The sequence below is a fragment of the Hemibagrus wyckioides genome, linkage group LG07 (assembly GCF_019097595.1).
Source record: "Hemibagrus wyckioides isolate EC202008001 linkage group LG07, SWU_Hwy_1.0, whole genome shotgun sequence".
NCBI classification, from domain to species: domain Eukaryota; kingdom Metazoa; phylum Chordata; class Actinopteri; order Siluriformes; family Bagridae; genus Hemibagrus; species Hemibagrus wyckioides.
Window position 1 is genome coordinate 3,307,206 of NC_080716.1, and position 24,752 is coordinate 3,331,957.

Sequence of the window (24,752 nt, forward strand, 5' to 3'; positions counted from 1 at the left end):
AAATACCAATTGGAGAACGTCACTGTGAAGAAGTCTAATTTTCAGCTCTCTTTTCTGCTGCTTGAGCATCCAATTGGTTCAGTACTCCAAATCAAACATGACTTTGAATGACTATGGAACGTGCTGTAATTCTGACCAAAATCCTGACCGAATATAATCAAGACACTGTACAGTACATGCCATATACAGTGGAACCTCGGAATTTTCGTCTTAAGAATTGAAATTTTGCAAGAAATTTGCATCTGCATACGAAGCATTTTCAGCATACAACCAAACAGAACATCCGGGAGTTGTTCAAAACTTGTTTGCATCAGTGGAAAGCCAAGCCAAGCCAAGCAAGTTTATAAATTTTACAATTTTTTTCGAAATTCAACCCACAATACCAATGTTGCCTTCGGCATGTGTTCAAAAGCTACGTGATTTTTGCGTGTTTTGTTGTTGACAGATTGGTGGTGTGGGCAGTCTGTTCTATTTTTAGCCCAAGCTTGGTGGCATGACTTCCTGTGAGGACGCTTGGGCTTGAGGGCTTGGGTCAGTTCTTTGTAAGCAGCCATACAGTTTACATTCGGTCATATTGGTAACATTTTCGGGTGGCTGGAACAGATTATCTGCATTTACGTTATTTCTTATCTAAATTTGTTTTGCAATACAAATTTTCACCTTAAGAACTCGCCTCCAGAACGAATTAAATTTGTATGCCGAAGGTTCCCCTGTATACTGAAAGTTTTTTATTGTTCTCCATAATTTGTAGTGCCATTGCATTAGTATTCATCCCCGGTGCTGTAAATACCCCTGCATTAGCATCATGAAGTCAAATGAGCTATCATAACAAGTCCAAGACAAAAAAAAATATCTCAAGTTTTATAGTTATATGATATCACACATTTTATGGCTATACCACAAACTTCCAACAGGACGATAAAATAAGGGAATATCTGAAGAATGCGGGGGGGTGGGGGGGGGGTGGAAAGAAAAATCCAGACACGTTCCTCCCTGGAATCTGCAATTTCATTCATATCTTTTTTTTTTCTTGACCCTGAAACTGAGCAGTCATCTACAAAATTGGAAAAAAATAACAACTCAGCAGTGGTATTCCTAGTTTAATTTCCAGAAATAAAAAAAGCAGCAACTGCTGCAGATTCTGGTCATAATGGAGCTCCTGAAGAAGTGAGACTGAAGTATACCAACTGTTCTCTCTCTCTCTCTCTCTCTCTCTCTCTCAGTGTGTGTGTGTGTGTGTGTGTGTGTGTATGTGTGCCTATGGGCACAAAATGCTTAGTGGCTAGCTTAAAGCTCCAATGAAAGCCAGGTCCCATTCTGGATGTAATCATTTTGTCAGCAGCTTGGGCACTTTAATGACCTCCTGTCCAGAAAGACACATCTTTTAGACATGTCACACAGACACATCTTTCAGACATGTCAGGCAGACACATCAGTCATAGACAGGCTTTCGCAACCCTTCTTTAACACCATAGACATACGTACACACACACAAAGCTTTTCTCCAAAAAGAAAAGGCTTAAAATGTGAGTCATAGTCATACAAAAAAAACAAACATTTTTATTACTTTCTCTAGATTGAACGGTAAGATAGAAAATGTGCAAATCTCCTGTTAGTTACCGTAGAACACTGATAATGGGACACGTCAAGACTACGGATTAATCAAGTTTGTTGTCGGTTTAGCTATAAAATCATGACACACCTTATTGAGTGACTTTAGTTCGGTATCCTGTGACTTCATTAAGATGTGTGCACAATATAAAGAAATAAAATCCAAAATAACAGGATGTGCTAGATCAAGTGCTATTTTACAAGCTGAGAAATAATGTTAAATTATTGCGAGGTCGCAGGCGACGTACATAGTCTAGTGCAAAACACGGCAATATACAATAGGTGATGTAATGAATACAATAAATTGGACGGAGCAATAAATACAAACAATGGGACACACAGTATTGTGACTCTTCATGCAGCAATATACTGGGAATAAATAATGCTTGCCTTCTTCTCTTTATTATTATTATATGTTTTAGTCTTTTAAGTTGCTTTTTGTTACTTATTATTAGATTATATTTTATTACTTGTTTTAATATAATTATAAATACATATTTGTTAGTTGTATCAACTATAGCAAAATTCTACATGACTTCATGACTAACATCATAATCATAAAGCATCATTAGTCTTTTCTACAAATAGTGTATACTTTGTAATACTGTATATCTGGCAACCTTGAAGGTAATTTGTTTAATCTGAATACAAAATGTAGCCGAGTCTGAATACGAAGAGTCTGAATCCACATCAATTTCCCTACATACATATTAAGGTAACTTTTACAGCTATGAATGCTTGGAAAATAATTAATTAATTAGGCTGATGTTAGTCATTTTAATACTGTGATGCTAGTTAAATTTGTTAAGCAGGTTATCATTCTTTAGAAAGAGTCGTGAATATAACTTCTTGACCTTAAACGCCAACTCTTCACATTATTGCATCTCCTTGCTGGCCTTGAGAACGAACGTAAAGACATAGTGGCTGGAAGAATTACCAGAAGTGAGCTTGTTTATAAAGAATAAAGGTGGAAAATACAGAGCAGGATGTGAAGTGATTTTGCACTCCTGTGAATGACAGATGATGGCTATGTTTGGAAGATCAATGCTTAGACCTCACCTTCTTTTTTAACTTTCATTCTCTTTTCCCTTTTTAATAACCTGATGGAAGAGAACATATTTTAACAGACACATTGGAGAAATAATGCCTGCGGGATGTGTCAGGAAAATTAATAGCTGCTTTCATGTGGACAGGCTTTCATTTTTTCCCACTGCCGCGTCTAATCATCCAAGTGGCCTTCAGCAAGCTACACAAAGCCTACTCTACATCAAACCTCCACACACACTCACACACACACACACACACACACACTGGCATAAACCATGTCATCTGCAAAGCTTTACTTTTATAGAACTTGAGGAGCATAAGAAATGTGATACTTTTTCTTTCACCTCTATCCTGACAAATTACTTTTGTCGTACATTTATCTCTATTTTGAGGCTGTCGATGGGTTGAAAAAAAGGGAAATAGCACATTTCTAATCTTTTATTACTGTGAAATTATTTCGCATAAATTAGCACATGCAAAAATACACACATGCATAAATACATAACCAAATACTGTGACACAGTTCACTTGCATATATATATATATATATATATATATATATATATATATATATATCTGAATAAATGTAAAAAAGAAAAAGAGTTAGAGATAGAGAGAGAAAGAGAGGTAGACAGACATACAGCATTCCCTCACTGCAAAGTCTTGCCAGTCTCACTGTTTGTATATTTTGTGATTATGTACTTTTGGATTTGCCGTCTGGTTTGTCCTATCATGCTTCACCGTGTTTCTCTTTTATCTATGTTATGACTGTTTTTTGGCTTTACTTTCTGATCTTTGTTATACGATGCTCCTGAATGTGACTTTCCAGTCTGTGGGCACATCTAAAGGAATCTACACTAGAGAGAGTCAGCCATTACACACATGAAAGTCAGGCATCTTTTAAAAAGTGACATTATCAAGAGCGGTTCAGATGCCTGGCAGCTTGAAGGGAATCATAGCATTGTACTAATGCCCCTTGCCAGAAGCTCATACTTAGGTCATTTTCGTCATTTCCTTTTGTCTGGATTAAAGACCAAGAGGAAGATCACAAGGAGATGTCAAACCCAGCTTCGAACTTCACAGCCTACAAGAAAAACCTGCGGTCACAACAACAGACAATATATTTTGCAAAGTTGAAGCGAGGCAGTGTGAACTCCAAAGCGACAATTAAAAAGGTGTTCAATGACGAAGGGTTTAAAGAAGGCTTCTGCTGTGTTTTTTCAGGGATCATTAGGTCTTCCTAGAAACCATATAGCGAAGGCAAATATATTTTTTGACAAGTGAAAAATAATGATATTATACGTCAATAAGCAGCAGTTTAGCAAGTAGAAATGCCTTGCTGATGAGAGAGGTCAGAAAAGAAAATGTACTACACTGAAAATCAAAACCTTCAGTGCATTGTCCTAATATCACTTCATCTCTGCAGTGAAAAACAATCAGCATTGCTTTTTATCATTAGACCCCCGGAACAGTTTTAATTAAAATCTACACTTACATGTATGGCATTGGGAAGTTGCCCTTATATAGAGTGACTCCTGATTCTGGTTTGGGGGCAAAATCGCTTAATGGTTAGCATGTTTGCCTCACACTTCCAGTGTATGGGGATTGATTCCTGCCTCTGCCCTGTGTGCATAGTGTTCGCAGGTTTCTTCCAGGTACTCCAGTTTCCTCCACCTGTCCGTGGAGGCTAAATTGTCCGTAGTGTGTGAGTGTGTGTGAAGTTGTGTCCTGTGATGGGTTATCACCATGTCCAAGGTGTCCCCTGAGTCCCCTGGGATAGACTCCAGGCTCCCACCAAGCCTGCATAGGACAAGTCATGAAAATGGATAGATGGTTCACTAGGTATATCATGAAGCAGGTAGGTCTTTAGTTGTAGTTTAGTTTGGAGACTGACAGTATATCTGCTCTTAGGACATTTAGAGGAAGTTCATTCCACCACCTAGGGGCCAGAACAGAAAGAAGACTTGATGCATTCCTTCCTTGTACTCTGAGAGATGGTGGGGCCAGTCAAGCAGTGCTAGAGGGAGTGTAGCAATGGGGTGGTTGTGGGAGAAATTTGGAAAGCTTGAAAATAAGTCATGCAGCTGCATTCTCGAACAGTCTTTAAATGCAGACCTGCGAGAAGCAAGTTGTCACCAGTCTCAAAATGACAGTGGTGGCCTGTGTGGGTAGAAATGAATGAATCTGTCTGATGCTTTTCAAAAGAAATTGGTGTGAGAAAAATGAAAAAGATAGTTGATTGTCCAATGGAAGTGAGGAAAGCTCACTTCATGTGACAGCAAGGGAAGACTTGAATCCACACTTGCTAACACAACATTATCACAAAACCATCCAATGTTGTATGTGCACAGTGTTTGCTTGTGTATGCTAAAGAGAGTGCACAAATGTTGTTTGTGTGCAATATTACTAGAGCTGACCCCAGAGAGAATCTGGTGCTATCTAGCCATCTGGCGAGATAACTCTAGTGGCAGGACCCGGCACATCTTTACTTATGCACATCTTTCCTTTATCCAGCACCCCCTCTATCCATATTTCCCACCAAATGTGGCTTCTTTACAACTTACTGTCGACGATCACACCCAATCTAATGATCCATACCGAACAACTGATGATAAAATTAATATTTTTTAAAAAAAAATCACAGATGGCAATAACAATGCACACTTGAAAAAATGGACAACCCTAAGGAAAATAATGTACATACATGTTCATTCTAAGTTTTTTTTAAACTACCTCAACAACAACAGGACAATAAAACAGAAGTGTCACATTTTACACCCCATTGCTTGCAGAACAAAAGCCTGAATTATGCAGCTCCTACAGATATATTGCAGCAGGGGTAACACTACCCCTTCTGAGAAAATGCCAACATAGTAAATCTCATCCTTTATTCCTGTGCTTGTTTGTCTTGCTTGGCTTTCACATTCTGGCATGGTCTTGTTCTCTTCAGGGAAACATGAAGGCCCTGGCATTCAGACTTGGCATTAAAATCCATCTCAGATTCTCAGTTGATCTGATCAGAAGTGAACAGCCAAGAAGGACACTTGTTCACACCTGGTATTTTCTTGAAAGTGTCTTGAAGGGATGATCATTTGAAAGACAAATCTGTTATAAGCTACCTAATACTACCTATACCTGATATTAAGATATTTTTATCAGGTTCAAAATACTAGCCAGTGATAAACGCTTACATTTAATTAGCAGCTGTCATCAGCTGTCCTCAATAAACCACTGAGAGCTCAGATCGGTCAAAATAACTATATCCATGTTGTGAACTGGCTGTTTGATTTGGCTCATCTTATCGCATTTTATCCCAGTGAAAGGAGTGATAGAGCCTGGCTTAGACTCTCTAGACTAACATCAACAGGGGCAGAACTTGTAGTGCCACAATCCCCAATGATGTAAGCCAAAATTCTAGCAAGGTTAACGGGTCCTAATGATGGGATGGGGGTGTTAACTGGTGCAAAACTACACCGCAAAATATCATTAGCACAAACTAGCTGAAGTTGATACACAAATTTATATCTTTTTATCCCTATCGAACATGAAGCCAGCTAACAGACCTTTTTCACACTTCCTTGTTATAAATGAGAAAGTGCTTTGGCTTTTTGGAGTTTATCAAAGACATTTCACCAAACACCCCATATTTAATTTATCTCTTTGCAATGAGAAGTTCTGTATTTTAGATGTTTTTTTCCAAGTGTGTTGTTGTTGTTGTTGTTGTTGTTTTTTCAAGAAATCAGATGCTTTGAAGTGCTGGCTACAGATATATGTGCTAGTAGTATTCATTTCTGTATAATTATGCATAGTAAACAAAATAGTTATTACAAAAGAAGAAAGTAGAGTGTGTTTGTGTAGAAAACCAGGCCAAACCAGACTTTAATGCGCAATCTGTTAAATTCACAGACTATTTTGAGGTCCTGCAACAGGCTGCTGATATAACACCATGCACATGCTCCAAACAGTTTGTTGAAGGTGAAATGATAAATCTGATGTACTGGTAATCTGGTTAAAAAGGGAAAAAATAAACCTAAATTTGATACACGAAAAAATCACGTTTTTGCAAAAAACTTTTTAATTATCATTATTGTTTAAAATCTAACAAGTTTAAAGTGAGTTGAATTAATCAGAAAAGAATATTGTAATATCCACATAACCAATAAAAATAGATATTAGTATATACTAGTACTAATAGCTCCATAACCACTGCATGTAGAAACATTCAGACAGATCTCATTTTTAAATTAAATTAAGAACAATTTCATAAAAGGAACTTGTAGTTGGCAGTCTTCTTATTCTAATAACAGTGTTTTTGTCTCCAGCAGGTAGGAAATGTTGGATTTATAAAAAGCATTTCCTGAAAAAGAGTAAAGAATTCGATACATACGACCTGTAATGTCTTATTGACATTGTGCTATTGGGAGTACTACGCACCACATTAATTTCCAACATTTTTCAAGCTGATAATTAATAATTATAGTTTTCCACAGAGACTGTGAGTCCCTAACTCTGGCATTAGAGCCCTCACAGTGAGATGAACGGATGACAACTCGATGGCATGGTTGCAACACTAATGCTCACCCGTGGGACTACTCCTCTCCAATTCCCGTTTCAAACAGTCAAACTGTTAAAAGTTCTCTGGATATAGAGGACTTAAGAAATTAGCTGTGGCCATCATGGCTACCAGCAGCTGTTTATTGATATTGTGAGTAAACACACAGGTGTATAAAATCAAGCACCTAGGCATGCAGACTGTTTTTACAAACATTTGTGAAAGAATGGGTCGCTCTCAGGAGCTCAGTGAATTCCAGCGTGGAACTGTGATAGGATGCCACCTGTGCAACAAATCCAGTCGTGAAATTTCCGCACACCTAAATATTCCACAGTCAACTGTCAGCTGTATTATAAGAACGTGGAAGTGTCTGGGAACGACAGCAACTCAGCCACGAAGTGGTAGGCCACGTAAACTGACGGAGCGGGGTCAGCGGATGCTGAGGCGCGTAGTGCGAAGAGGTCGCCAACTTTCTGCAGAGTCGATCGCTACAGACCTCCAAACTTCATGTGGCCTTCAGATGAGCTCAAGAACAGTGCGCAGAGAGCTTCATGGAATGGGTTTCCATGGCCGAGCAGCTGCATCCAAGCCATACATCACCAAGTGCAATGCAAAGCGTCGGATGCAGTGGTGTAAAGCACGCCGCCACTGGACTCTAGAGCAGTGGAGACGCGTTCTCTGGAGTGACGAATCGTGCGTCTCCATCTGGCAATCTGATGGACGAGTCTGGGTTTGGCGGTTGCCAGGAGAGCGGTACTTGTCTGACTGCATTGTGCCAAGTGTAAAGTTTGGTGGAGGGGGATTATGGTGTGGGGTTGTTTTTCAGGAGCTGGGCTTGGCCCCTTAGTTCCAGTGAAAGGAACTCTGAATGCTTCAGCATACCAAGACATTTTGGACAATTCCATGCTCCCAACTTTGTGGGAACAGTTTGGAGCTGGCCCCTTCCTCTTCCAACATGACTGTGCACCAGTGACCAAAGCAAGGTCCATAAAGACATGGATGACAGAGTCTGGTGTGGATGAACTTGACTGGCCTGCACAGAGTCCTGACCTCAACCCGATAGAACACCTTTGGGATGAATTAGAGCGGAGACTGAGAGCCAGACCTTCTCGTCCAACATCAGTGTGTGACCTCACAAATGCGCTTCTGGAAGAATGGTCAAAAATTCCCATAAACACACTCCTAAACCTTGTGGACAGCCTTCCCAGAAGAGTTGAAGCTGTTATAGCTGCAAAGGGTGGACCGACGTCATATTGAACCCTATGGATTAGGAATGGGATGTCACTAAAGTTCATATGCGAGTCAAGGCAGGTGAGCGAATACTTTTGGCAATATAGTGTATCTAGCAACTGACTTGAAGAAAAACATCCTTTACCCTTGTGGCAAATTTCAAACTTTATGTTCATGATCAGATTAAATCTTCATCCTGGTTTAGGCCTTCTCCAGGCCAAAAGGTTAAATACTAACAGAGAATGGAGACATCAAATGAACCGAAACAACGTTGATGGATTTCTGTGCAGTTTTTTTGGTGGGTGGATTCCACATTGCATGAGCCATTTATTTATTTTGTTTATTTTTGCAAATACATATGATCTGGCATAAAAGGAAGACAAAATGTGTCCCTTAACATTAAAACCATACTTTCCATGCTACTGACAACCAGATAGAAAAAAAAAAGAAAAGCTCTCTGATTGCATTACCTTTGATTACAATCGCACCAGACAACTTTGATCACAGCACTCACTGTAATTATATAACCATTCTTTTGTGATGTACAATTACAGTGCCCGAATGATTCCTGAATGATAATTGCATTCCTGTCTGACCAATCTGCACGAAATGTAATCAGGATAATTGAGCATATACATGAGGAATTTCTTACTGAAATGAACCCTTTGTTGTGTCTCTTGCTAACCAGTGAACCGATGCTGAAATCTGATGAGGCTTTATTGAGGTTTGATCCATGTTTGAATAGAAAACATAACCCATATCCATGGATCTTCATTAAGAATTTGACCTAAAGGTAGGCTAATTCCAAAGGAGATGTTTTTTGTTGGGTTTTTCTTCCCATGGAACACAACTAGATATGTACTCAAGGCATTTTTTTGGTTACTTTTTAACACTGTTAATATTTTATTAATTTTAGTTCTGTTTACCAAAATCTGAACAATCTAGGTTAGGTGACCATGACAAAGTTGTTATTTAGGATGAAGGAAAACTGTGGCTTTTGTTTGTTCCACAAGCTTCATATTTGCACATTTAACCACCAAATTACTTGAAAGTAAAAAATTCCCAACTGTGGAACTTGTTTGTTGCATTCTGCAGGATCCCACGGCGCCTCAGCACCTAGGCCTAGGCACCTAGGGCACCTAGGCCTGCAAGGCTACAACGGTAAGTGCAGCTTAATGTTTAAACCTAATAATACTGGAGATTAGAGCAACAAGGTGGAACAACACTTCTAAAACCTGTCCTGCTCTACGAGGTTAGAGAACAGGGAAAAAGGTCAATTTAATAAAAAATTTACTGTGGCTTACAAAGCATATGTTGCCACACACTCTGAACAGTTTAATCGTTTCCCTCCTGTTCTACAACTGAAACGATTTGTAAACATAATGGAAGGCTAGAGTAGACATGGAAGATGAGAATACTGGCTCTCTTGGAAGACATCCAAATGAAAAAAAATAATAATAACGTCAATAAATATTTCTCATGTGTTCTGTCCGTCCCCTCCACTTATACATATGCTCTTTCTCTTAAGCTTTTACTTGACATGTTCACACTTGTTCCAGTAATTAGAGTAGGTTTTTATAAGTGTGTAATTGCCTGCAGTATGCATCAAAGGGTGAAGAGGAATTAGCAAATGGCACTTCATTATCAAATTCAAAAGCACTGGCTTCCTGTTTACAACCCACAACAGTCTACAGAGCATGGCATGCATGCAAAATGCTAAAAGTTTAAATAAATAAATAAATAAATAGGATAGCGCATTAGAGAATAACGAGGCAGCTTGATGGAGTGAGTGATGTTTTTTTAATCTAAAAATCTGTTCACAGCTTTTCTCACTAATGGCACCGACACAAAAACGTGTCGATAAAGCACTTTTGTGAAAATGATGCCGATCCCAATAATCAGCTCCGGCATGAGCCGATCCTTTAAAGCTCATACACACGGGCTGTTTACTAAAATTTCATGGAAAAGGTTTAGAAGAATTATTATTGATATTATTATTGATATTGATATAACATGGAATTATTATGAGCATAATTTAACTGCTTAATATTCCAGCCTATTATTCATCTGAAAATATATTATTTGGTAAGTACAATGACAGGTATGTGGTCAGGGGAGGGAGGAATGAGAAACAAAACAATGTAGTGGTCATCTGGGAAGATTAACTTGGAGGAATTCGTTTTATTAAATCATTAAAGCGGGGATTGGGATAAATGGATATCAGAGTCTTTACTGGTAACATGTCGTACATTGGATGATTTGGATTTTTGAGGAAAAAATTGGAAAAATGCATAAAATGGAATGAGCAAGTGATCATGTGGCTTATTTCTTTCTAGCCCAGTAGGTACAGTCTACATACAGTCTCTCAGGTAAGGTAAAAAAAAAAAAATTATAAAATAAAAAATCAGCTGCTGCCTTTATATGTAATATTTTCCTCCATTTGCAGTATAATATATTGTAATATAATGTATTTCACAAGCATAACAGCTATTGAGTAGTAAAGGTCAAGCCCTGAACTCCTATGTTCTAGTTTTGTATCATTCAGATCTGCTATTGTTGCTTAAATAATTAAATTATTCTGTGTTTCCTTGTGATGCCTTGCCATTGTTTTTTTTTTTTTAAATAAAATGCTTCTTTCACATGGTATTGGAATGAACCCGCTTCGTACTTCTGAAGAGGTAATTACACAGGTTCATACAGCTGTAATTCTTACATACAGCTGTAATTCTGTTTTCCCTTTCATTTATTTTAACACATATTACTCAGTTCGCTAGAATTTTGGTTAAATACAAGCTATTTTCATGGTGTAAAAATGTACAACATGCATACAATGGTTGCTTAATATATGTACACTACCAGTCAAACGTTTGGACACACCTTTTAATTCAGTGTTTTTGGTTTAGGGATTTATTTTCTACATTCTAGAACAATACTGGAGATTTCAAAACTATGAAATAACACACATGGACTTCAGTAATCCATATGTAACGACAAACAAAAAACAGTCAGTTGTTATGTTAAGACACGAAGGTCAGGTGTTCTGGAATAGTTCTTGCAAGAACAGTATTGTCAAGTGCATTTGCAAAACCCATCAAGCCCCATGATGAAACTGGCTCACATGAAGACCATCCCAGTAAAGCAAGACCAAAACTGACCACTGCTGCAGAGGAGAAGTTCATTTAGAGTGACCAGCCTCAGAAATCACCAATTAACAGCCCCTCAGATTAGAGGCGTTATGAAGGCTTTACAGAGCATCAGTAGCAGACATATCTCAATATCAACTGTTCGAACGAGATTATTGTGGATTTCGGCCGCCTTCAGCATTGTTTTACACTGTAGAGAGAAATAAACATCAGGAAAGACCATGGGATTAGAAGGTGTGTCCAAACTTTTGACTCGTAGTGTACATAAATAAACATAATCAAAATTGCAAGCGCTAACAATTAGCTAAAAACAAATGTATAAATCATGTCATTTAGTACACAACCTATGTTGAAAAGTTTAGGACTCTTTCCATCTTAGAAACTCGGGGATCAAAATAATTCCCAAGCTTCCCAGCAATTCCAGTAATATATGTAATTAGTAATCGCATTCATCGTGCAACTTCCTAGTGGGAAACTACCGTAATTCCGAAAGCATGTGAAGGCAGCATAATTCTGATGTGTGCGCCACAATTTGTAGATGTTTATGTACTGATATGTACATTTTTTTTACATTTTGGCTTTGTCTCTGAATGGATAGTACAGATGCCTTTGAACGTCTAACTTTAAAGTTCAAGGATTTTGTTTTCTTTAGTAGCATATTCTGTAGAGCGGTGGTTTTCAATAAGAATAATAATGTGACTTGAATAATCATTGGATTCTTTTGAAAAAGTAATGTGTTGGATCTCAGGGATGTTGTGAATCTTTGTTTTTGTTTTTTGAAGTTAAAGTGGCCATTGAATAGGAATAAGTTTGAAAATCGTGTTGAATAACTGGCAATATGATCAAAAATGAATATAGGAAAAGGATTTTTGGAATATTTTAACATTACAAATATTAAAAGTGCATGTACAGTTGATGTCATTGGGTTTGTGTGTGTAGACTGTAAGTAGCATATGTATTTGTGTCTCAGGTGTGCATCACAATTATAAGTGAGTCATCAGCAGCCAATCTCAAATAAGTACACACCAGAGCAGAAGTGCTATATGCTGTTGATCGGAAATAAATAACTCTAATGTGTGTCTAATTTGGCTTGCTTTATTATTTATTAGTCATAATGCAAACAACCCCCTTCCATCCTCTCTGTACACACACTGATTTCTCTCAAGGGCATACATAGCACAAATGACTGCGAGGAGAGAGAGAATAAGGTGTAGCAAGAAACACACAAAGATATGTAGAGAAAGCTAGTATTGTGAACAGTATAGCATTTATAACATGTATAACAGTATTGTAAAGTAACAGTAAAGATTTGCAGTCTGTAGTTCATATATACTTTTGTGATTGGAAAAAACATCACCTGGTATTTTTTCAATTGTCAACTGTCCAGTTTTGGTGAATCGTTTAGTTTCTGTTCAAATTGGCTGACAGGACTGGAACTTAATGTGGATTTCTGCTGTTGTAGCCTCAAGGTTTGTTCATTTTGAAATGCTTTTCTGTCCCCCATAGATGCAAAGAGTGGTTATTTGAGTTACTTCCTTTCACTCTGGCCTCTCTTAACAAATCAGGATTTTCTGCAGAACGGCCATTAAGGATGTCCACTGGAGGCCTTTCACACCATAAACTTTGAAGACTTGTGAATTAAAACCCCAGGAGATCAGCATTTAAAAAAAATACTCCAACCAACCCATGTGCCAAGGTCAAAGTCACCATCTGATGTATGAGATGAAAATTAACCGAAGCTCTTGATTTGTATCTGTTTGACTGTATGCATCAAGTTGCTAGCACATGACTGGTTTGTGCTTGGTTATTAACAAAATTGGCAATTAATTAAGAAGGAAAAAATTAAACAAGTGGTCACTCAACATTTTTAAGGACTTTAGTGGACTATGAAGTGTTTTATTAAAGACAAGAGCACTTGCTAATCACTGGTCTATCCTTAAAGGAACATCATACTGAAAGATTTTGCAACCAGATTTTATATTAAATTTGTAATGCAGGACTAACTCTTGCAATCCCTGGACTATTTGTGTCCACCTGAGAATTGCAGACTAAACGCTTCTGGAGGGATGGTCAAGGGGCCTTCAGGGTTAACAAGAGGGAATGCTCCTTCCTCAATGTTTCAGAGTACAGAATGATTTATTTTATCTCATTTATACAGCTGAGCATTTGAGGGTAGTTAAGGGCCTTTCTCAAGGGCCAAGCATTGGCAGCCTGGTGATCCCAGCATTTGAAACCACAACCTTCCAGTCAGCAGTCCAGTGTCTTGCCCCTTAGCTACCACTTGATGAACCATGAAATTTGATGTCCAGGTTCACTCCGTTTGACACCTGGGGTTCAGGAGGGGTCTTTAATTTTTATCCAGGACAGCAGTGTCCAATTTTATCCAGAAAGGGTCAGGGCCAAGATGGGAGTACGAGGCCAAGTCTATCGTCAAACAACTAAAGCCCTTTCCAAAATAGGGTGCAGGTGTCCCTTCCAGCCAAGCAGAAGCCACACCTGAGTCTCTGGAAACCCAAGATCAACTGGAATCAGATTTGGCTCCTGCTTGATTGGAATGAAAACCTGCACCCAATTTTGGAAAGAGCTTTAGCTGTTTGACGATGGGCTTGGGCATTGGAGCAAGTTCTGCATTCTTCTTCCTAGAGAACTGTAAGCTCGATCATGCTTACTGAATCAATCTCAGTTAGGAATAGAGCTTCTGGTCCAGGTTGACCAGCATCTTCCAATTGTGTCTTGCTGTCGGTTGGCTTGAAATGATCAAGGGGTACACTGTGCATTATTGTTTATCCACCATATTCCCAAAACTGCTGCTAGACATTGTGTCTCCCGTTTAGCCTTGTTTTATAGCCAACCAGAAAGTGTTTCCATGCTGCCATGGATCGGAAGAATAAGCATGTTGGATTTTTACCATACCAATGGCTGATTATTAAGATTATATGTTGCAGCTGGATTAGACTGTTTCTCTTGCTTTGATTTGTCCATTGCTATGGCCAGCCATTGAATTTGGTCATGTCTTACAGGGTATCAAAAAGATTGCAAAAAAGAAATTCTTTCTCATAGCTGTCTGGCCTTGCAGCTTTTTATTCTCTAAAAATATCAAAAGAAAAAGCATTTGCTGGATAATTTCTATAGGCATAACTGCTTCAGCCTCACAGTGGAATTTTACCTTGTAGCTCATTGTGTTCAAAAAGAACTAAGACAAGGTTTTCAGCATGTTGTTGGCAACATTGTGCAATTTAGCTTGTGCATTACAGATTATACAGGAGAACGTTTCCCGATGCTGCAGGGTTAATTCTACAAGTCAAGTTATTTCTTTGAAAAGAAATGAAACACGTCCAAAAAAGGCTGTCAAAAATTGGCCCAAAGTTATGTGTAGTAATCATCCAAAATGTCAAAATAATCTAAAAGACTGATCGAAGCAGAGAATAGCAAAAGATCAAAAACAAAACCTTTTTACTACTTGATACCATATTCGTCTCTATTGTCTGTCAATAGAAATTGTGTGTACTACATTGTAATACTATTTCATTTGTACATCTTGCATATAGTAAATGAGGATTCCAAGTAATGGCGGTGTTACTAGTCTAATTGCCCCCTTTGCCCCCTGCTACCTAAAAGGTGTAACTATTAAAAAAAAACATGATTAAGATCTAAACAAAACGTTCTTTGCATTTAGAAAGCAACCTTCACTGGTCAGAGGTGTGGTATTCCGAGTTGCTGACTGTAAGTGGTCATCCTGACCATCCAACATATGGTCAGTCTGTCCACTTTATTAGGAATACCTGTACACTTGCACATTTGTGCAGTTGCCTGATCAGCCAATCATTTTGGAGCTGAGGAAAGCAATGAATAAACAAATAAATATGTTATGTAGATACATTTGAAGAGCTTCAGGTAATGTTCACAACAAACATTTGATTTGGGAAAAATCGTGACACGGATGTTAGTACCAGATGAGTATTTTCCTCAAACTGCTGATCTCCTGAGATGCCACACAGACCGGTGTGAAAAACAGAAAGAAAAAAAAAAAAACACTGAATGATCAACACTTCTGTAGGTGGAAAGATTTCGTTAATAAGAGGCATCTTGTAACTAAATGAAACGGAAGCCATTTTATGAAGATGGGAAGAGGAAATGTTTAAGCTCCCATCGTGACAGATTGGATATCAGTGGTATAAGCATGATTTTCTCCTTAGTGAGCAACAGCAAATTAATAGGAAGACTGAAATGAGTAAAGGCATAAACACCACGTCCGATCCGAAGGACACGAATAGGCGGTGTCTCAGGAGGGTAGAACAATGTTTCTGACCCTGACCAGAATAAATCATTTACTGAAAACCAAACTGCTCAAAGTCAAGGAAAACGCATACTGCTGTGTACTTGTATGCATTTAAATAGGCTACAATGCATTATATTCACCAGTAGATAAATATTTGTTAAAATTAATGTCAGAGCAGTGTGTAGTCAACGCTACATAATAGTGTGATCAAAAATGGTCTAATCACAAGCACACACGTGACGTAGGAGGCAGCACCGGTTGTGTTTTTCTCCCGCGCGCACAGGGACTTCACTCAGACTCCATCCCTCCTCGTGCGTTTCTGCATGCGCTGTTAGGAAGGAGGGACTCGCCTTTACACACACTCACACACACCACACACACACACACAGAGCGACACCGAGCATGGAAGAGAAGTGTGAATTTTGGCTCTCGTCTTCATGAAGATGGCTGTAATAGCACTACTGATTTTGGGGCTTTTTAGCCCGAGCTGCATCCTCGCTTTCAAAGGTAGGAAAACTCGGCACGAGAGCAAAAGCGCGCGGATTCATTAAACAGTGGTTGGACATGTGACCGGTCCAGCTGCCGTCTTAATTTTGTCTTGCTGGCTTGATGGGAAGGGTGTGAGAACACTCCGAGCTGAGCTAAGTTTGTTCTAGGTTGTTGATTATTTTCCAAATAGTGTTGTGTTTGATTGTGAGGCAGTGACACTCATAGGCAGATGAGCTTTGAAGGAGGCTGTGTAGATAAACCAAACTGCATTTTTGTCTATTTTACCCCCTTAATGTTTCTAATGCCCTTCACCACCGAGAAAGTTTGCCCAGTTTAATTGAACTTTTTGCCTTTAGGGGCATTTCTGTCCGAGCAAAAAACAGCCTCAGTGATAAATTAGTACGAATGAACTGAGTCGTATATAAAAAGAGCCATGCACAGCTCCAGGGTCCAGATTCGATCTTGAACTCGGGTTACTCTCTGATTGATTTTTCACACAGTCTTCATGTGTCCATGTGGGGTTTTTTTTTTTTTCGTTCTCCATCTTCCAAAACCCTGCCAACAGCCAAAACACAAAACTGTGAATGTGTATGATTTTGCATGGTGTCCTGCGATGGACTGTATTGCATCCATCTGATGACAGGATTGTTCCGTGTTGCATTCATATATCCGTCTGTGCGTAACGTCTTGCCAGTGGTTTGCTATGATGGACACCCTACGTCAAAGAATCACCAGGGAATGTGATGCTTCAGTAGAACACCAGCTAATAAGATGAGCATTAACATAGATTTGCGAGCTAAGTAATTCAATAAAAACTTCATATCATATTTGGAAGAGAAAAAAAAAAGTTCAAAATATATTAATAAATAATTAGAGTGCATTTATATGCATTTTCTTCCACAAAGTAAACGAATAACTAGCATCAAAGCAACTTATACGTAAAATAATTTTAATATGATTTCTTTTATTTTTAATATGATTTCTTTTTTTCTTTTTTCTGCCCTGTACGTGATGAAAATCGCATATTTATTAAGCAAACTGTGTGAAAAACTGGTGTTATTTTGGTCATGTGGAAGATACAAATGTTTACACAGACAAATCTTTGAAAAACAAAAATCACGGTGTTTTGTCTATTTAGCAAACAACTGGCACATATCATAAACATGAAAATGTCGCCCAATTACAAATTTCTTTGACAGCAAGAAGATTGGTGTTTAGGAATGGATTTAGGTCCATTTTAAATCAACGGTGTCCATATGATGAATCTTTAGCATCTTCCTAGTCCTAAACCTACACAGCTAGCATAAAATGGAAGCTTATCACAATCAATAGTAGGAAAAAAACTGACATTACATATGTAACATGTCGCTGTAGTTCAAAAATACAAATAAAAAAAAGCCCTAGATTAATATATAATTAATACATTAAATAATGTAAAAAAAAAAAAAAAAAAAAAGTTTTATACATTGAATTATTTTTTAATAAATTAAAATTGCCCCTTAATCATGGTTTAAAAAAAAAAAACATTTTTGTTACATTTAGAATTATTTTAAAATAATTTATTTATATGCTTCAATATTTTAAATTTGATTATTTGTGAAATTAATTTCCTTGAATAATGTGAAAATAATGTCTCTGTGGGGTTTTTTTTTTTAAATTATTTTTATTCTAGTTTATTTTACTTTATTTTTTGATGTCTGTTTTATTGCTATTTTATCTTTCAAGAACCTGAAAAAGATTGTGTCCTGAGAAGCGGAGAGATTCTTTGAATACTGCATCCCTGGATCTATAAACAGGGAAAGAAATAGAAAGAAGAGGCTCATAAAGCACACAGCAGGGCAATATAGGAAAGAGAACAGCGAGACACAAGTGCACGGGTGTAAAAGAGGGCAAGATTTACGACGGACCCTTCTCTGAAAGCCGAGCATTAGTTAAAAGCCGAATAAATCGTGTTGACTGATCTTGAGATGCTGCATAATTCAAGCTTTTTGTTCTTTGACTCGGAGACAAAGGTGTTTCGTAAATGCATTCTCCTCTGCATGACCGTTGTTGTTATGGGAGCAATTCCATGCCCTGATTTAAAGGGGGGGGGGTGAGTGAGTCACATGAGTGTTGGTATTTTGTTGATTTTATTTGCTCAATCTGGAATTTTCATATCTTTTTAATGCTAATTTTCCCACAAGGTTGTTGAAATGTGATCTAGTCGGCTCGTAGGTGTTGCTTGTCATTATTTTGCCCCACCCAACACCTCCTACCTCCTTACCAGAAGGCTCTGTCTATTAGTTATCCAACATCCTGATCCATTAACTTCAGCAATATCGAACCACAGTGAGTACAGGAAGTGAAGACAGGAAGGCAGAGAGAGAGAGAGAGAGAGAGAGAGAGAGAGAGAGAGAGAGGTTGTCGAAAAGTAAAAAAAGAAAAAGGTAGGACAGCTTGGTATAATTTCTGGCCCAGCTTCTCCTACAGGTCAGCTCTGTCCAGTCTATGCAGGAATAACACTGCATGCTCAGCTACACTTCCATTAACCCACATGAACACAGATACATACCAGAGTTGGATATATCAGTAACCCAGACACCGGTGACAGGCAGATTTTTGCGCCCTGGCTGTTTTATTTGGAGTTGCCTGGAGGACAGGACGGTTTAACAATCATCGTGACTTGCATGGAAACAGCGACTCTTGACTTTGCACGTTTCCCTACATTCTGTATGTCCTCTAAGACGATAAGAATCAAACTTTTTATTCATTCTGTTGTGTTAAAACCTTACCATAGTTTGGTGCAAATACGTTCTATGTCCTATTTTATCTCCTGGCCGCCATCTTGTGGTTAAACATATGCAAATATTCTATACTCCAATTATATAGCTTACAAACAATTCAATTCAAAACAGAACAACATGGGATGTAGTAACTTAGTAGTTAAGGTGTTGGGCTATTGATTGGAAGGTCGTGAGGTTGAATCCCAGGTCCATCAAACTGCCACTGCTGGGCCCCTGAGCAAGGCTCTTAACCCTCAATTGTATAAAATGTAAGTTGCTCTGGATAAGGGTGTCTGCCAAATGCCGTAAATGTAAACAACACTTTTTAAAGCTGAAGCTCTGGCCAATGACTTTCAAGGGCACATGTAATTATATCATTTTATACTCTATATTTGTTTTTCCTTTATTTTCCTTATTAATGCGATCGGTTAGCTGACACCGTTATATTATGCTAGCTAGGACATTTTGGGCTAGTTTCCAGACCAAAAAAACCCTTTTTCTTAGTTAGTGGGCTAGCTTATAAATCGTTGAAATGTCCAGGTTTTTGTAAGGACCTTCCATTGGTGGTAAATTATGAGGACACTTGGTTCTCCCAAACAGGTAAAACATATTGTAGAGTGTTTTCCTAATGTACACAATGGAGCACTGGAGGATTAATCAATCCAGTGAATATGTGTGTGTCCTTGTCAAATTATGGGATTCCCTCCACTATAAGATGAATCTGTCTTTAAAAAAAAATAATAAAAAAAATAGATCTGTAGCTACAGTACAGCAAGTTAGCTCTGTGGTGAAATAGAGCTTCTGCTTTGCTTAGATATTTGGGTCAGCTATGTCCTAATCCTGAGGCCAACAATATTTCAATATGTATTCCTCTGACCTTCACTTCACATGTCAGTTCACAGCAAAATGGTTTTTTGCTTTGTGTGTGTGTGTGTGTGTTTGGTGAATTCAGAGATCTAAAAATGTTCGGATGACCTAAAGTGTTCGGATTGGGTTGTGATATTTTGGATGGAGGTTGAAGTCTGCATTATTCACTGTGACCTTTGGCAATGTGTGTGTGTGTGTGTGTGTGTGTGTGAGAGAGAGAGAAAGAGAGACAGAGAGAGAGAGAGAGAGAGAGAGAGAGAGCAGATATATGGTTTTGGCAAGCACACTATTCTTGTAGAATCTAAAAGGTTCCATTAAAACGTTTCACAAATCCCTGCAGGAGTTCTCTATTTTAAATGCCCTTGTGTTGAATACCAGTTTGATCTGTAGCTTTGTTAAGCAAGCAGCAACACCGGCAGGAGTAGCAAATCATAATCCTACTACGTTTAGTCCATGTTATACGACATCGCAGCAGTATAGCTGGGAGAGATTGTTAACTCCTGGGTCATTTTGATGAAAGTTTCTTCCTTTCTCTGATTAGATCCACGTCCCTGAACATGTCTGAGGCTTGTGATTGGACAGTGAGTGTATAACAAGGTGGCAGGTGTCATCTTATTCACTGCAAAGTATATAATATATGACATTTGATCTCTTTTGCTTTTCAGTGTGCCATGTTGGTATTGTGTTACTAATGGAAATCAAGCCCTTTATATAGTATGTTATGCTTTTCCCGCAGGAGATTCCTTGTAGGAATTTTTTGATAGGGGAAGAAAGTGACATATATTTGTATATACTGTAAATACTGAGCCTCGGTGTTGTGCTGAGTGGATCAGAGTTTAAGGATGCTGCAGTGTGTTTCACAATACAAGGTGAAAAATTCACTATGCTGACTGTAAGCAACTCTCTGTAGGATGCACACAAAAACAGACACACACACAAGATTAAGACTCAGACAGCAAGGAAACACCTTACTAGTAGTTTTTTCCAGATATTTAAGTAAGGAAATATACCGGGCTTGCTACTGCCGATGGTTAGCATAGAGGAGATTGTTCTGGAGGTAGGGCAGTGATACCATGACTAGACTTTTACTGAAAGCATCCCTGGGTTTTCAAAAGTGTGGAGCAGTCAAGCATGCAGAGGAAATGTTGCACTTCACTTCTGCGACTTCCTTTTCCCTTCCCTCTCCACTTGGCTCTAAATAAAAAGCAAAGCAAAGAAATCGTGGCCTGTTTTTGAAGACTAAGTCAAACCTTCTGACCAGTTATAGTGCTTATTTATATCGTCACGGTTATCTAAACAAGCAGAGCAAAGAATCAGGATGCAGTGTGATTATCTCGTCGTCTTCTTTCTACCTGCATAATTGGATTGGGACAATGCGTCTCCTTGTCGTTCTTTTTTTCTTTTTTTTTTTTTTAGTCCCAGTCTGCAACAACAGGTGTAGCTTCCTGTGCCGCTGTAACCTCCAATCAGTGCCAAGAGCAAAACACCGTCATTAAGATTTTCTTAAAAAATTTCTTCCATTGTGTGGGTTTTTTTTTTTTTTTTTTAAAAAGAAAGAAAAAAAAAAAACACTTTTTTCCCCACATTTGTTTCTAAGATAATATTTGATAGGCTTCAGGGCTAAGCTGTAGAGAGTGTGTGTGTGTGGACGTGTTTACCTGCACACACTCCCCCTGAGTGCTCATTACTCATGTTTAGAGCTGATATCCCAGGCTGAACACCTGCGCCAGGATGCTCCCAGGTGAATGCTACATTCGCTAAGTAAGGAAGTTCACCTCTAGATCTTCTGCTCTCTTCTTGTTCCAGCGACGGAGCCATTCCAGGGTGCCATTTGGGTCGCTCTTAATGTGTATGAAAAGTAAAAGATATTTTAAAGAAATTGCCTTTCCCAAAAAAAACCCCCTACAAATCATGAAATTACCAAGAAAGACAGACTTTAAACCTGTGAATAGAAAGTACATGATGAAGAAAAACCATGAAATGGTAAAAACAAAAAAAAGCACCTAATGATGAAAACAGAGCTGTCAGTCTTAAATCCTGGAACAAGTATTTTAAATAGCAAGTCAGAATTGAGTGTATTTTTTTTTTTTTCCCCTGCGCTATTATTTTCTCTTCTTTCCAACATGGATTTCTCCTCCTCCTCCACCTCCTCCTTCTCCTCCTCCACCCTCGTGAAGTACTAACACACACTCTTCCTCAAGCCAGGCATTGCTGACACAATAACATCTCTCCGCAATTATATTATCAGAGCACATAATGTCGTATTTGCGCAAGGTGATTTGATTAGCTGTTTATTTATTTATTTATTTATTTATTGTGGTCCTGACGTTTCTCCTTCATCCTCTTCGGGGCCTCGTAGAGACCCCGAAGGAAAATGGATCAAGATTATGAAATGCAAACTACAGGAAACCCAGCTGATACAAACCTACACAGGATCAAATTATTTCATGCCACAGCGAGGTTGAATTCTCAGCTCTCAGTTTGTTCTGATTCATTTTCCATTACAACTCAAATTGCAGGTCTACGGGTAACATCACACCACAATAATCAGCACTGATTACTTTCCTTACAATCAGTAACAGCACTCTTATAGTTGTTTTATTCCACTCTGGAAAAGACGCCAACACTGGAAAAGATAATCAGCAAAGGTTCATACTTCTTGTTTAGTTGTCCGAGTGTCGCCGACAGAGGAGCTCGGCCATGGTGTCAGTTGAGTTGGCTTGTCTAGAAAGCGCGGAGGAAGATTTATGACTCACAGTGTACACAGTGTTCTTGCACAGATAGGGCAGAGGATCCAAAAATTCTTTACGCACCCTTTTTATGGTAGAAGCTGACTGTTTGAGACAAGAAAACCCAGAACAATAATCCTTATGGATTCAGAGCTGGTCACTGAGGAGGTCAGGGAAGGAGGTCACTCATTGGAACCGATGCTTTGTCATTGATGGGTATAAAAATTATAGAATGGGCTGTAAAATGTGTACCAATGATGAGATGGACTTTTGTGATTTTAAGAGAACTACCAGGAAAAATTCCTCACATCATTACACAGCCACCACCAGCTTGACCAAGGGAAAGAGACAGAAGGCCTTTATTTGTTGCAACTTTCCAGCACTGAAAATCTTTCTTCACATACCCCTGCTTGTTAGGAGGCTGGGGTCAGCCATGATACAACATGAAGCAGACAGGATTTAGGACCTTGCTCAACAGTAGCTTGGCATTGGTGAGGCTTAAACATCTAACCTTCCAATTAGTAACCCAAAGGCTTAACCATTTGAGGCAACACTTCTCTGTAGGGTGCACCAACAGGGGTGGTTTGGCAATACTGGGGCTTGAACCTTCCAATTAGTAACCCAGCAACACTAGGCAAGTTTGCTGGTGTCCAAAACTGGCGGTCTCACTTGGATTCAGTCGAACCCTGGTGCCTTTGTGTCCATCTTATTGCCCATGGAGTACCAAATGGACTTGTTTTTTTGGTACCTCCTCTAATGATGGCTTAAACACACATGCGGGTTCTTTTACTTCCTGACCAAATTCAAGCGAATTGCACCACCGAACTCATACCACCTCGGGTTCTGTACCACAGTGAGCTTCTTGGCCCACATGACAGCTTTCTTATTTCCAATTTTTCATGCGAACAGCGCTCTGTTCCAGACTAAACCGGCAGCGTGAAAGCCTCCTTAAACGTTGAGCCACTGCTGCCCTAGATGGTTGGGTCCATGCCAGCTTAATCACCACTGACAACCATGCAATGATGAAAGTCACTGAGTGAACGTTAACGGATCTGTTTTTTTTTTGTTTGTTTTATCAGTAACATTAAATCTAAACTGGTGCTAAGCCTAATTCTACCAACATTAAACAATTTATTATAAGCAAGATCTTTTTAACAAACTACGTTTACAGCAAACAAATGCAAAATTTCAGCATCCAACACATCAACCTCTTTTATTCCAAGGACAGCAAACACTTTCGGCTGGAAGAAAAAATAAATCTCTTGCAGGATTTATGATATAATCAATCTGTGTCCTGGACACTTATATCCAGTAGCTGTGGCTCCAGCTGGGCATAAGCATGACCTACAGATCTCAGAAACGCTTTTCAGTATGGAGAAAATGAAACATATGTCACCATATGGTTCGAGTTTTGTCAGCACAGGGTTATTTAACATCTCCCAGTTATGGAGGTAAACAACATAGAGACAATCCAAACTTTGGCTACGTGACTGCATGCCACTGCTTCTCTTTGCTTTAGAGACTTTAACTGGATTACAGTAAATCATAAAACAATGCACACTTCTCCACTGCATGCCAGCAATAACTGTTCCTATATCCCCCAAGAGTATGCAGCTATAATCTTTTTTTTTCTTTGATATTGGCTACAAAAATATGAACTCTCACCACAGCCTGGTGTCATTCAAATAAGCATTTATTGTCTTTATTGTGACTGAGAGGTAGATGACTCTTTTTCTTTTTTTTTTAAATGCCAAGTCTGGCGGCGACTGTGATGCTCGATCCATCTTGTTATGATGCTTCATAACATACTATTAGGATGTATATACTGGAGAAATGTCCCGTTTTAGTCAACCTGTGCCTAATGTAGTATCAGTTTCCTGATTTTGCCTGACAGAAGTAAAAATAGATCCGGTCTTCTGCTCTTGTAGCCCATCCCCCAGGAAGTTGTGCATTCTGAGATGCTTTTCAGGTTGTAAAGAGTGGTTCCTGCCAGCCATTCTTTTCTGATTTCTATAATTAAAGCATTTCTATCAAAAAAAAAAA

General features: G+C 38.6%; 1 protein-coding gene across 1 annotated transcript in view; it reads left to right on the forward strand.

Moving 5' to 3' along the window:
* The first annotated feature begins 16,169 nt into the window (after nt 1-16,169).
* Nucleotides 16,170-24,752, forward strand: part of clstn2a (calsyntenin 2a) — a 68,898-nt gene continuing 60,315 nt past the window's right edge. The window contains exon 1 of the mRNA XM_058396062.1: nt 16,170-16,369. Coding sequence (XP_058252045.1) covers nt 16,300-16,369 — 70 coding nt within the window. The 5' untranslated portion in view covers nt 16,170-16,299. The remainder of the gene's footprint in view (nt 16,370-24,752) is intronic.